Below are 12574 nucleotides of genomic sequence, written 5' to 3'. Positions count from 1 at the left end.
CCTTAGTGGACGTTGGTGAGATCTTTGACGTTAGCGACGAGATGGGTGGTGGGTTGGGTAAAAAAATCAACCCCGGGGGAGTTCCATGATGTGATATGACATTAGGATATGGAAATCCAACCTAGCAACCTCCTGAATCCGATCAAACATCAAGTCCAAGAGAAGTTTCCCACGCTTCTCCTGTGCCTGATATGACACCAATGCCCCGGGGAAGTGAGTTCGAGATCCGATCTGACTTTTTTTCACGCTCCTTAGGGGCCTAATCCAACAACGTGCCCGGTGAGAGCGGCTTCAAGATATGACGCGACATCAATCCCGGTAAAGGCTTATGACGCTCTTCTAGGGCTTGAGCTGACATCGTGCGTGAGGATAGCGGCTTCATGGTCATCGATCCTGATAAAGGTTTCTTACACTCTTGAGGGGCCCGATCTGACATTGTCCCGAGGAGGGCAACTCGAGCTACTCCCGGATTCGGTGAGAAACCAAACCCGTGAAGACCATCTCTCCGTGGAGATGCGCAGAGCTAAATTCAAAGGACTGCATCTTCGGTGTGCTATCCGGGAAGCTCGTTGATGACGTGACCTTAGTGGAGGCAGCCTCACCACATGATCGTTGCCAAATGGAGCCTAGTTCTAGAGTGCGCATACTCCTGGTGCGTTGTCGCCTGTGAATTCCGCACATTCGACACGTCCGACGCCTGTGCACATAGGCGACGCGTGCCACCACGATGTCCACGTCGTGACGGCACGCGCCCCGGGCCACCGCGCCACCACGAGCGTAGTCACACTCAGATCTGCACCGGCTGCCACCCCGTAATCGCGCCAGATGCGCCCCCTGGGCTAGTACCATGAGACGCACCTCTGTCCTCGTGTCGCTTAGCACCTCAACTAGCAAACACTCCGCGGAGCACATTTCCCCACCAGATCGAATGGTCTCGCGACGTTCAACCTTGTGCTAAAGGGAAAAAATGGCCTCGCCGCCGCTGCCATGTTGGCTTTGTTCGATGATGCACCCCAACAACGGTGAGGGGAGCTCGTGCAGTGGAGGCTACTCGACGACGGTGAGTTTTTTTCCCTAGGCTCCGTTTACCTTTTGTTTTTAGTGAAGTTGATCTAAGGGCATTGACCAATGCATAGCCTGAGGGTGATGCCCCATATGCTACGTAGGATCGGATATAGGTTTGGATCATGTAACGGGATCCTCAGCAAGAGGCGGATGCTTGGAGAGAAAAAATATGATTCGATGTAAAATGTTGAAAAATAAAGTGGGAAAGTAGAGATGCATGCGTATCAATCTTTATTTTTCTTTTTCTTAATGAGGTTACTAATGATAGCTTACATTAAAAAAGAATCAATGTAAATGTCTTAAACTATTTTTTTGATAATTAATATTTTAAACTACTTTTTTCTGACGAGACATCCCATATTTATATATCATCATTGTACATGTTCGTTTTGAAGGCTGCGTGCACGGCGACTGTGCTGAGTTGCTCCTGCGTGCGTAGGTCCACCAACAGCGACAGAGACAGACGGACGGACACACCCAGAGAGCTTCCTTTTTCCTCACAGCGCCGACGGTGTCATCCAACACACCATCTCGGCCGAACAACCCTCCTCCCTCCACTCCTTCCATTCCACGCACGCTCGCACGCCGCCACAGAGGAATCCTTCTCGCATTCCCGTTCCGCCTCCGCCGCCGTCGTCGCACTCCTCTGCTGGAATACCATAGAAGGGAGATCCACCCGGGCTTGGAGGATTGGTTTCTTCGGTTGGTGACGAGCCCTAACTTGTCTGGATTGCTCCGAGTGTGCCCCTCTTTTAGTCCTCTTCTTTGTTTCGCCGTCAGTGCGGGCAAGCTGGTTCAAATGTTTCTTTCTTCAATGCTCGATCTCCGCCAGGCTTTTTGTTGCTGATTTGTTAGTTTTCTACTTGGTGAAGTAATAATGGCCGGAGGTTTATTTTCCCAAATTATTTGTGTCTTGTTCGGTCCGCGTTGTCCGGATCTTGTGTTGGTTTATGTGAACTTTGCAGTGTTTTTGAGTTCTTGGACTGAGAGATTTGCCTGGATCTGGCACTAATGTCTGGATCTGCAGATGCCGGCATTACTGCGTGATGACGCCTTCTATAGTACAACCGGAGCTTTTCTCAGTCTAGCGATTAGAATGACGATGATTTGCACTTAAATATGAGCTCACACCAGGTTATGGATTATATGTGCATTGGGGTTAAGTAGAGTAGAAAGAATCTCCCACTGAAGAGCTTGGTGGAGTTAACTGTAGGTTGTTTAATGCGTTCCTCCATCGCTTCTTGTTCGAATTGAGCTGTCCTGTAGGTTTTTGCCGGAGCTTTAAGCTACACCTACTTCAAGATCTAGTGGTGTTGCTGACATTTTTGGTTGTTTATCCCACTGCTGAAAATCACTTGGAAGACTCATTCCTGCTTTTTATGTAGCCATCACTATCAATTTTTTTGTGCGAATACTTTAACTCCCTCCGCGAATTTTGCATGTTTTACCGGGGCTTGTCTTTTGGAGGGAGCTGAGCATTAGTTTATCACACAAGTGTGGGTTGCCCCCAAAATTAAGGCGCTGCGAAATCAGAAGATTTGCTTTTGATGGCAGCTGCTTCTGTCTGTTTCGGCTGTTAATTTCTGCTAGTAAGGCTCTGGGGCGGCTGTGTAGTTTCACCCCGCTTAAGAAGTAAGAACACAGGATTACCACAATTAGTTCTCTTATCACTGCCTACCTGCCCATTCTGCAAAATAAAATTCCTATTATTCTGCCATTTGTTTGACGGAATATGTTGAGTTAGCGATGAACTATTTAATGTGCAACAAGTTGTTAATAGTTTCGATGAACTATTTAATGTGCAACAAGTTGTTAATAGTTTCTTTTTGCAAATCGCTGTTAATATGATGCTTGCATGGTGAAATCATGGCTACATGCTCTAAGGGTATCTGCTAATTTACTTTTGCTACTTTTGGTAGGATTTATCCCGTAATTAATGGTTCTATATTTTGGAAGTTTTAGACCATCAGTCGCCTTGAACTATTTGAGCTGCTACAATCTGTTGGGACTTGGCAGAACTCAGTGAGATCGTTCTTCCATCTAAAGCTCTTCCAAGTCCCATATTTAGTAATAGTATATACTAGGTGGTTCTATGTTCCGACTTCTCTTGTTTTGTATTCTGTGCAGTTCCTTTTATAATTCTTCCTCTGAATGGGATAATTATGAATCTTACGTGCATATCCCTTTTTGTACACCCAAATTGACGTTGCATTTGTTTGATATATTTTTCCTCAGGTGCTGATGCAAGGTGTTTGTTGTATCTGAGAATGCAGATGGTGTGCTCCAAAGCTTGCTAGTCTCTCATTCAATACCTAATACAACTACTTGGATGTACTAAGGTCATAGTTGAATCTACTGGTTCAGAACATGGGTTCTCGGTTTCCATCCCACCAATTAAGCAATGGGCTTTATGTCTCTGGGCGACCTGAGCAACCAAAGGAAAAGGCTCCGGTTGTTTGCTCTGCAGCTATGCCATACACTGGGGGTGACATCAAGAAATCAGGAGAACTAGGGAAGATGTTTGATCTCCATGCTGAGAAGTCACGGAAATCTGGCCCTTTGGGTAATCAACCTTCAAGGAATACTTCATTTGGTGGTGCTGCTTCCAATTCTGGACCAGTATCCAGTGCTGCTTCTCGATCCAACTACTCTGGTTCTATTTCAGCAGCGGTTCCTGGCACTGGAGGTTCGGCAAGGGCAAAATCTAATTCTGGACCGCTCAATAAGTATGGAGAACCTACAAAGAGATCCTCTGGCCCCCAGTCAGGGGGAGTGACCCCAATGGCTCGCCAGAATTCTGGCCATCTACCGCCGATTCTTCCGACAACTGGGCTAATCACATCAGGACCTATTTCCTCTGGACAATTGAATTCATCTGGTGCTCTACGAAAAGTATCAGGCACTCTTGATTCTACTGTATCGATGAAGATGCGTGCCACCTCTTCTGCTTACAACCCAGCTGTTACAAATCTTAACGAGCAAAATAGCTACTCACTTAAGGCCAGTTTGCCAAAGCCGATACTATGGGCGGCTATTCTGCTCTTTGCAATGGGGTTCATAGCAGGTGGCTTCATTCTAGCTGCTGTTCATAATCCGATTTTGCTGGTAGTTGTTGTGGTGATATTTGGATTTGTTGCTGCACTCTTGGTTTGGAACATTTGCTGGGGAACAAGAGGCATGACTAGGTTTGTCTGTCGCTATCCTGATGCTGATCTTAGAACAGCAAAAGATGGAGAGTATGTGAAGGTCACAGGGGTATGTGTAATGCTGGTCACCTTTTTGGACTCATAAATTATTCCATCTATTCATTCCTTCCCTTAATGTTTTACATTTAATTTTCTGCTTTCTGTCTTGTCATATATTTGTTTGTTTATGTTACAATTTAGTAGTGATCCTCAAATTACATTGTTTCTTTGTTGTACCTTTGCCAGTTGTGGTGTGTTGCTGAATTGCATTGTTAACTCGTAATGTATTAATGCTACGTGTGTTTGTTACACTTGAGCTCACATGCACTGTTTTGTTTAGAAAAATGAGAAGGTCATTTTAATGTTTTGAAAAATGCTGCAGAAATTCAGTCATGTACATATGGTAGTGTTACTATGTACGTGCAAACATATATTATGCACTGAATTTTTGTGCAATAAGTTTTTTCTTTTTGCACAAGACACAAGCATGCATGTTTATAACCCAAATATAAAGTCTACACATAATACTAGTATCTACATGTGCGATTGTTTTTATATCTTTTTGAAAGAATGGAAAATATTATTTTTGTGCCAGGAACACATGCTACCAAGGTCACTTAGTAGTCACCGCACTACTAACTGTTTCAGCATTAAGTTAATTCATACATAGGTTGGCAGAATACTGCAAATGGTTTCAAAAAATAAACTTTGGTCGCGGAGATCCATACCTTGACCAGATTACATCATATATTATGCTTAAAGAGAGATGTGATGTTTTCCTAGTACAAGGACATGAATTTGATTGTGCATCTTGTAATAATATATTCATTTCTCCATATTTTTTTTCATTGTTAGCTTATGGTCATAACTGTTTTAAGCAGTAGCGCTTCTTTTATATTCAGTAGTAGTAGGACCTTATTTATCGTTTTTAACTTGACAGGTTGTTACTTGTGGAAATTTCCCCCTTGAGTCCTCATTTCAAAGGGTTCCAAGATGTGTATACACTTCGTCCTGCTTGTATGAATATAGGGGTTGGGACTCAAAAGCTGCCAACACTCAGCATCGCCGATTTACTTGGGGATTACGTTCAATTGAAGTGAGTTTCTTATTAGCTAGAAATTTTCATCACCAAGATGATGTGGATCTCACAATCCCACAGTAATGAGGCAATATAAGGATTTAACTGAAAATTCCAAGTATTGCAACTCTTATTGAATTAATAACGTTTCCTCTTACATTTTCCTTTTGTATACAACTGCTGCAGCGGCATGCGGTTGATTTCTACATCTCTGATTTCCAATCTGGGCTGCGAGCATTGGTCAAAATAGGATATGGTGCACGGCTAATCCCATATGTCAATGAAGCTGTTGTTATTGACATAAATCCTGAAAACAAGGACATGTCCCCTGAATTTTTGAGATGGCTACGGGAAAGAAACCTCTCAAGTGATGATCGTATAATGCGCCTAAAAGAAGGGTATTACTGTTTCTTGTTCTGGCTTTTGCATCTCTATTGTATTTATAGCTACCCATTTCATTTGACATGGATGTTTGCATGGCAGATACATTAAGGAGGGAAACACTGTTAGTGTCATTGGTGTTGTTCAAAGGAACGACAATGTGTTGATGATTGTTCCACCACCTGAACCCTTCAACACTGGCTGTCAGTGGGGCAAGTGCCTCCTCCCAACTAGCCTTGATGGGCTAGTCTTAAGATGTGAAGACACGTCGAACGGTGATGTAATTCCAGTATAGTTATCTAGCCTCATTATGGCAGTTCACCTGGGGAAAAGGGAAGCCAATATTTGACTTTGGGTTTATTTTATGGATTGAACAAATGTGCAAATGCAAGGTGTGATTATGGTTTAGTACAATATTGATAGTCAGTTGCTCAGGGCTTGATTGTGTAGTATTTTATGCATTTTGCTCTTTTTTGGTTGGGCAATGAGTACCTGTAAGATTGATGGCTTCAGTACTACCATGGGTCTCTTTGGAGTTAGAGTGGGACCATGTTCATATGTTTTTTTTTCTTTTGGTTTGTAGAATTACAACATCATAAACCATTCTTCCAATTCCCCTATCTGTATCTATACTTCTTTATACATAACTCCAGCTCTCATGGTAGATATGTTCTCATCAGGAGATTTGTCAATTTATCTTTACCAGGTTTGTTGTTTTACTCTCATCATGCTCAGCACATCCTTACATGAGCAGACATGTTGCACTTTACTATCGTGTCGGGCATCTCCAAAGCAGACCCTAAGGGCCTCTTTGATTCGTAGGATTTTCAAAATGCAGGAATAGGGAAAACGTAAGAATAGAATGGCATGTCCTTTTTTACACTACAGGATTTGGAAGTGTGTTTGATAGCACAGAAAAAATAAAGAAATTCTATAAAGAGGTTTGAGTGGATGGAAATTTTCCTCCAAAATATAGTACAAACGAATCCTATGGAAAAATTCCAAAGGATTTCAATCCTACGAATCTTTGGATTTCAATCCTACGAATCAAACGACCATCGTAGAAAAAAATTCTAAGGATCCAAATTCTTAAAAAATCTAATAAAATTCCTTTGTATCAAAGGAGCCCTAAAATCTATGCTGTTTGGGTGGACTGTGTAGAGGGTCCGCTTGTCCGTTTTCTTGTAAATCAGAAGTACACTAGCTTTTTTTGGAGAGTCCGGACTGCTACCACGCAAGACAGACAGTCCTTGCCCACCCAAAACCCGATCTAAAACCTTGTCTGGACCTGCATCTTCACCCTTTTCTATTCCTCCGTCCCAAAATAACTGTCTTAAGCTTAATATAACTTTGTACTAGAGCTAGTACAAAGTTGAGACAGTTATTTTGGGACAGAGGGAGTATTTCCCTGCATCCGTTTCCGCCTTTCCTGTCGTCGCTCTATCCTTGGTTGCCCGCCAAGCCCAACCTCCACCGCCACACACGGTCGCCTTGCCACTTGTCCTCCATTGTCGGCCTACACATGTCCATTCGTCGGGTAGGTCCCATCCGCTCCTATAGGACAACTCATCTGTTGAGGAGGATACATGAAATGCGATGATGCATGGGGTCCTTGTAGAGGTAAAACGTGTGGAAGAACATGTTTTTAATTTTAAGGGATTGATCAATGGTCATTGAATGCTGAATTAGGACAAGACACATAGACATTTGATGCTGATGGATGACTACTTTGCCCCGAATGTCCTATTCATAGACAATATTTGTCGGCGTTTCTGGTGGCGAATAAAATGTCTTCAACCCCCTCTACAATGACGTCCGGTCCTACGATGACTAATTTATCTTGAAGAAGGATGCAGTAGCAAGGATTGGATTCTATGGTTACCAAAAGTGCATGACTCATTGCGAATGCTTGAATATGTCACGACATAAGATTCGTGGGACGAGTACCTCTGAATGCGTGAGAGCACATGCGGAGACGCCATATCTGAGAGCACATGAACGCGAGCATCATGAAATTGTCGATGAACAAGGGTTGATGATGACGACGACGAATCCCTCTATCCGGAGCTAGGAGCGGTCTCTAGATTAGGGCTCTCGACGAAGAACATGAGGTGGCAGCGACGGCTCTCTATCGTAAAATATGATGAAACTTTTCTGTGATTTTTTTCAAGGAGATGTGGATTTATAGCATTGGAATGAGGTCAAGGCGATGGCCAAGGGCCCACATGGCAGGTGGTGTGCCCTAGGGGCAACCGCGCCACCTGGCCATGTGGCGGCCTGGTGGCCCCCATTCGATACTTCTTTCCTTCAACATTATTTTATTTATTTAAAAATAAATCTCTAAAATTCCTCGTCCAATTCTGAACACTTTTATTTGTATACAAAAACAACACCATGATATCCTCATGATAATACCATTAGTCAAGATTAATTTCACTTAAATCATGCAAACTAAAGGTCAAAACAATAGCACAAGTGTTTGGAAAGTAAATACTCCCTCCGTTTCTAAATATAAGTATTTTTGGATGTTTCATTAGTAAACTACATACGGATGTATACATACCTTAAAATGTAGATTTTTCTTATTTTTCTTCGTATAAAGTAATTTGGTGAAATCTCTTAAAATACTTATATTTGAAAACGGAAGGAGTACATTTTTTAGCAAAGTCTGCCTCATCTAGGGTTAGGGTTGGCTCCTCCGACATGGGCGATCCCCTGCCCTTGTCGCCGCCGCCGCCGGTGCTGCCTAAGGATGGAAGCCTATCAGTGCTGAGGGTGGTCTCCCCCCAACGCACGTCTCCGCTGTCTCCGTCGTCAAAGTGTCCTGATCTACCCCGAACGAGAGGAGTCCGAAGCCTACACGAAGGAAGCCACGCGTTAAACCCTATTTATAGGTGCGGCCGGCAGATCCACCGTAGACGTCCCCTACAACGCAACCCCGAGCCGCCTGACCCCGGCTCCGGATCGCTTGCCTCGATGTCGTCTTCAGCACCGTTTCACGCTGGTGGTGGGGGTGATCATGGGGGACCGGTGAGGTTCCTACCCACCCGAAGCCACCACGCGAGGGGGCCATAGTGACGTCGGGAGCTCGGAGGACTCACAATCTCGGGCAACGTCAGGAGGAAGAAGAGAACAACAACTGGGATGCTCGGAGGGCGGGTGGCAGCCTGACGGGGCCCGCTGAAGCACACCTGGGAGGTGAAGTGATCATGGACGATGTGGCCTTTGTTGCAGTGGATTTTGAGGAGGAGGAGGAAGAAGTAGAGGAAACAGAGAGATGGAAGCTCCTAGGTTTGTACCATGCGCAGAAGTGCCCTAGCGCAAAGACTCTGTCCAACCACTTCGAAAAAATCTGGCAGCTGCGTATGGGAGTGGAGTTTCAACCTAGGAGAGTAATCACTTTGTGATCAAGCTCTTCTCGGAAGGAGATTTTGTTGGGGAACGTCGCATGGGAAACAAAAATTTTCCTACGCGCACGAAGACCTATCATGGTGATGTCCATCTACGAGAGGGGATGAGTGATCTACGTACCCTTGTAGATCGTACAGCAGAAGCGTTAGAGAACGCGGTTGATGTAGTGGAACGTCCTCACGTCCCTCGATCCGCCCCGCGAACAATCCCGCGATCAGTCCCACGATCTAGTACCGAACGGACGGCACCTCCGCGTTCAGCACACGTACAGCTCGACGATGATCTCGGCCTTCTTGATCCAGCAAGAGAGACGGAGAGGTAGAAGAGTTCTCCGGTAGCGTGACGGCGCTCCGGAGGTTGGTGATGACCTTGTCTCAGCAGGGCTCCGCCCGAGCTCTGTAGAAACGCGATCTAGAGGAAAAACTGTGGAGGTATGTGGTCGGGCAGCCGTGAGAAAGTCGTCTCAAATCAGCCCTAATTGCTCCATATATATAGGAGGAGGGAGGGGGGGCCTTGCCTTGGGGTCCAAGGACCCCCAAGGAGTCGGCCGAGCCAAGGGGGGGAGGACTCGCCCCCCAAACCGAGTTGGACTTGGTTTGGTGGGAGGAGTCCCCCTCCCTTCCCACCTCCTACCTTTTTTTTCTCTTTCCTCTTGTTTTTTCTTCTCTTGGCGCATTGGGCACTTGTGGGCTGTCCCACCAGCCCACTAAGGGCTGGTGTGGCTCCCCAAATACCTATGGGCTTCCCCGGGGTGGGTTGCCCCCCCCCCTCCCGGTGAACTCCCGGAACCCATTCGTCATTCCCGGTACATTCCCGGTAACTCCGAAAACCTTCCGGTAATCAAATGAGGTCATCCTATATATCAATCTTCGTTTCCGGACCATTTCGGAAACCCTCGTGATGTCCGTGATCTCATCCGGGACTCCGAACAACATTCGGTAACCAACCATATAACTCAAATACGCATAAAACAACGTCGAACCTTAAGTGTGCAGACCCTGCGGGTTCGAGAACTATGTAGACATGACCCGAGAGACTCCTCGGTCAATATCCAATAGCGGGACCTGGATGCCCATATTGGATCCTACATATTCTACGAAGATCTTATCGTTTGAACCTCAGTGCCAAGGATTCGTATAATCCCGTATGTCATTCCCTTTGTCCTTCGGTATGTTACTTGCCCGAGATTCGATCGTCAGTATCCGCATACCTATTTCAATCTCGTTTACCGGCAAGTCTCTTTACTCGTTCCGTAATACAAGATCCCGCAACTTACACTAAGTTACATTGCTTGCAAGGCTTGTGTGTGATGTTGTATTACCGAGTGGGCCCCGAGATACCTCTCCGTCACACGGAGTAACAAATCCCAGTCTTGATCCATACTAACTCAACTAACACCTTCGGAGATACCTGTAGAGCATCTTTATAGTCACCCAGTTACGTTGCGACGTTTGATACACACAAAGCATTCCTCCGGTGTCAGTAAGTTATATGATCTCACGGTCATAGGAATAAATACTTGACACGCAGAAAACAGTAGCAACAAAATGACACGATCAACATGCTACGTCTATTAGTTTGGGTCTAGTCCATCACGTGATTCTCCCAATGACGTGATCCAGTTATCAAGCAACAACACCTTGTTCATAATCAGAAGACACTGACTATCATTGATCAACTGGCTAGCCAACTAGAGGCATGCTAGGGACGGTGTTTTGTGTATGTATCCACACATGTAAATGAGTCTTCATTCAATACAATTATAGCATGGATAATAAACTATTATCTTGATACAAGAATTATAATAATAACTATACATTTATTATTGCCTCTATGGCATAATTCCAACAGTCTCCCACTTGCACTAGAGTCAATAATCTAGCCCTCACATCACCATGTGAATTACATTGTAATAAATCTAACACCCATACAGTTCTGGTGTCGATCATGTTTTGGCCGTGGAAGAGGTTTAGTCAGCGGGTCTGCTACATTCAGATCCGTGTGCACTTTGCATATATTTACGTCCTCCTCCTCGACGTAGTCGCGGATGAGGTTGAAGCGTCGTTTGATGTGTCTGGTCTTCTTGTGAAACCTTGGCTCCTTTGCTAAGGCAATGGCACCAGTGTTGTCACAGAACAAGGTTATTGGATCCAGTGCACTCGGCACCACTCCAAGATCCGTCATGAACTGCTTCATCCAGACACCCTCCTTAGCCGCCTCCGAGGCAGCCATGTACTCCGCTTCACATGTAGAATCTGCTACGACGCTTTGCTTGGAACTGCACCAGCTTACTGCACCCCCATTAAGAATAAATACGTATCCGGTTTGCGACTTAGAGTCGTCCGGATCTGTGTCAAAGCTTGCATCGACGTAACCTTTTACGGCGAGCTCTTCGTCACCTCCATACACGAGAAACATCTCCTTAGTCCTTTTCAGGTACTTCAGGATATTCTTGACCGTTGTCCAGTGATCCACTCCTGGATTACTCTGGAACCTACCTGCCATACTTATGGCCAGGCTAACATCCGGTCTAGTGCACAGCATCGCATACATGATAGAACCTATGGCTGAAGCATAGGGGACGGAGCGCATATGCTCTCTATCTTCATCAGTTGCTGGGCACTGAGTCTTACTCAATCTCATACCTTGTAAAACTGGCAAGAACCCTTTCTTGGACTGTTCCATTTTGAACCTCTTCAAAACTTTATCAAGGTATGTGCTTTGTGAAAGTCCTATCAGGCGTTTTGATCTATCCCTATAGACCTTAATGCCTAGAATGTAAGCAGCTTCTCCTAGGTCCTTCATAGAGAAACTTTTATTCAAGTAACCTTTTATGCTCTCCAAAAGCTCTATGTTGTTTCCAATCAGTAATATGTCATCCAAATATAATATTAGAAACGCCACAGAGCTCCCACTCACTTTCTTGTAAATACAAGATTCTCCAACCACTTGTATAAACCCAAATGCTTTGATCACCTCATCAAAGCGTTTGTTCCAACTCCGAGATGCTTGCACCAGTCCATAAATGGATCGCTGGAGCTTGCACACCTTGTCAGCATTTTTAGGATCGACAAAACCTTCGGGTTGCATCATATACAACTCTTCCTTAAGGAAACCGTTAAGGAACGCTGTTTTGACATCCATCTGCCAGATTTCATAATCGAAAAATGCAGCTATTGCTAACATGATTCTGACGGACTTAAGCATCGCTACGGGTGAGAAAGTCTCATCATAGTCAACTCCTGGAACTTGTGAAAAACCCTTTGCCACAAGTCGAGCTTTATAAACGGTCACATTACCGTCAGCGTCCGTCTTCTTCTTAAAGATCCATTTGTTCTGAATAGCCTTGCGGCCCTCAGGTAGTATCTCCAAAGTCCACACTTTGTTCTCATACATGGATCCTATCTCGGATTTCATGGCTTCTAGCCATTTGTTGGAATCTGGGCCCACCATT

At 44.9% G+C, this 12574-nt stretch overlaps 1 protein-coding gene across 2 annotated transcripts; it reads left to right on the top strand.

Annotated features, from left to right (window-relative positions):
• The first annotated feature begins 1490 nt into the window (after positions 1-1490).
• On the top strand, positions 1491-6373 carry LOC123407195 (uncharacterized membrane protein At1g16860-like). Of its 2 annotated transcripts, none has more exons than XM_045100275.1 (5): positions 1491-1767; positions 3301-4320; positions 5191-5346; positions 5515-5726; positions 5812-6373. In XM_045100275.1, exons 2-5 carry the CDS (start codon positions 3433-3435, stop codon positions 6002-6004), a joined length of 1449 nt encoding a protein of 482 aa, XP_044956210.1. In that variant the 5' UTR covers positions 1491-1767; positions 3301-3432; the 3' UTR covers positions 6005-6373. The 2 variants fall into 2 exon arrangements, with proteins under 2 accessions (XP_044956210.1, XP_044956211.1); XM_045100276.1 differs by having other exon boundaries at positions 1498-1767; positions 3339-4320.
• Positions 6374-12574: the final 6201 nt, after the last annotated feature.

Source organism: Hordeum vulgare, chromosome 7H, assembly GCF_904849725.1.
Source record: "Hordeum vulgare subsp. vulgare chromosome 7H, MorexV3_pseudomolecules_assembly, whole genome shotgun sequence".
Classification (NCBI taxonomy): domain Eukaryota; kingdom Viridiplantae; phylum Streptophyta; class Magnoliopsida; order Poales; family Poaceae; genus Hordeum; species Hordeum vulgare.
This window is presented reverse-complemented; position numbering and strand designations above follow the sequence as displayed.

Bases quoted from the DNA above. Each gene is read 5' to 3' on its own strand.
- LOC123407195 (XM_045100275.1), top strand. From the start codon at position 3,433: ATGGGTTCTCGGTTTCCATCCCACCAATTAAGCAATGGGCTTTATGTC. The intron at 4,321-5,190 runs GTATGTGTAATG...TTAACTTGACAG, and splicing joins AGTATGTGAAGGTCACAGGG to GTTGTTACTTGTGGAAATTT. The intron at 5,727-5,811 runs GTATTACTGTTT...TTTGCATGGCAG, and splicing joins ATAATGCGCCTAAAAGAAGG to ATACATTAAGGAGGGAAACA.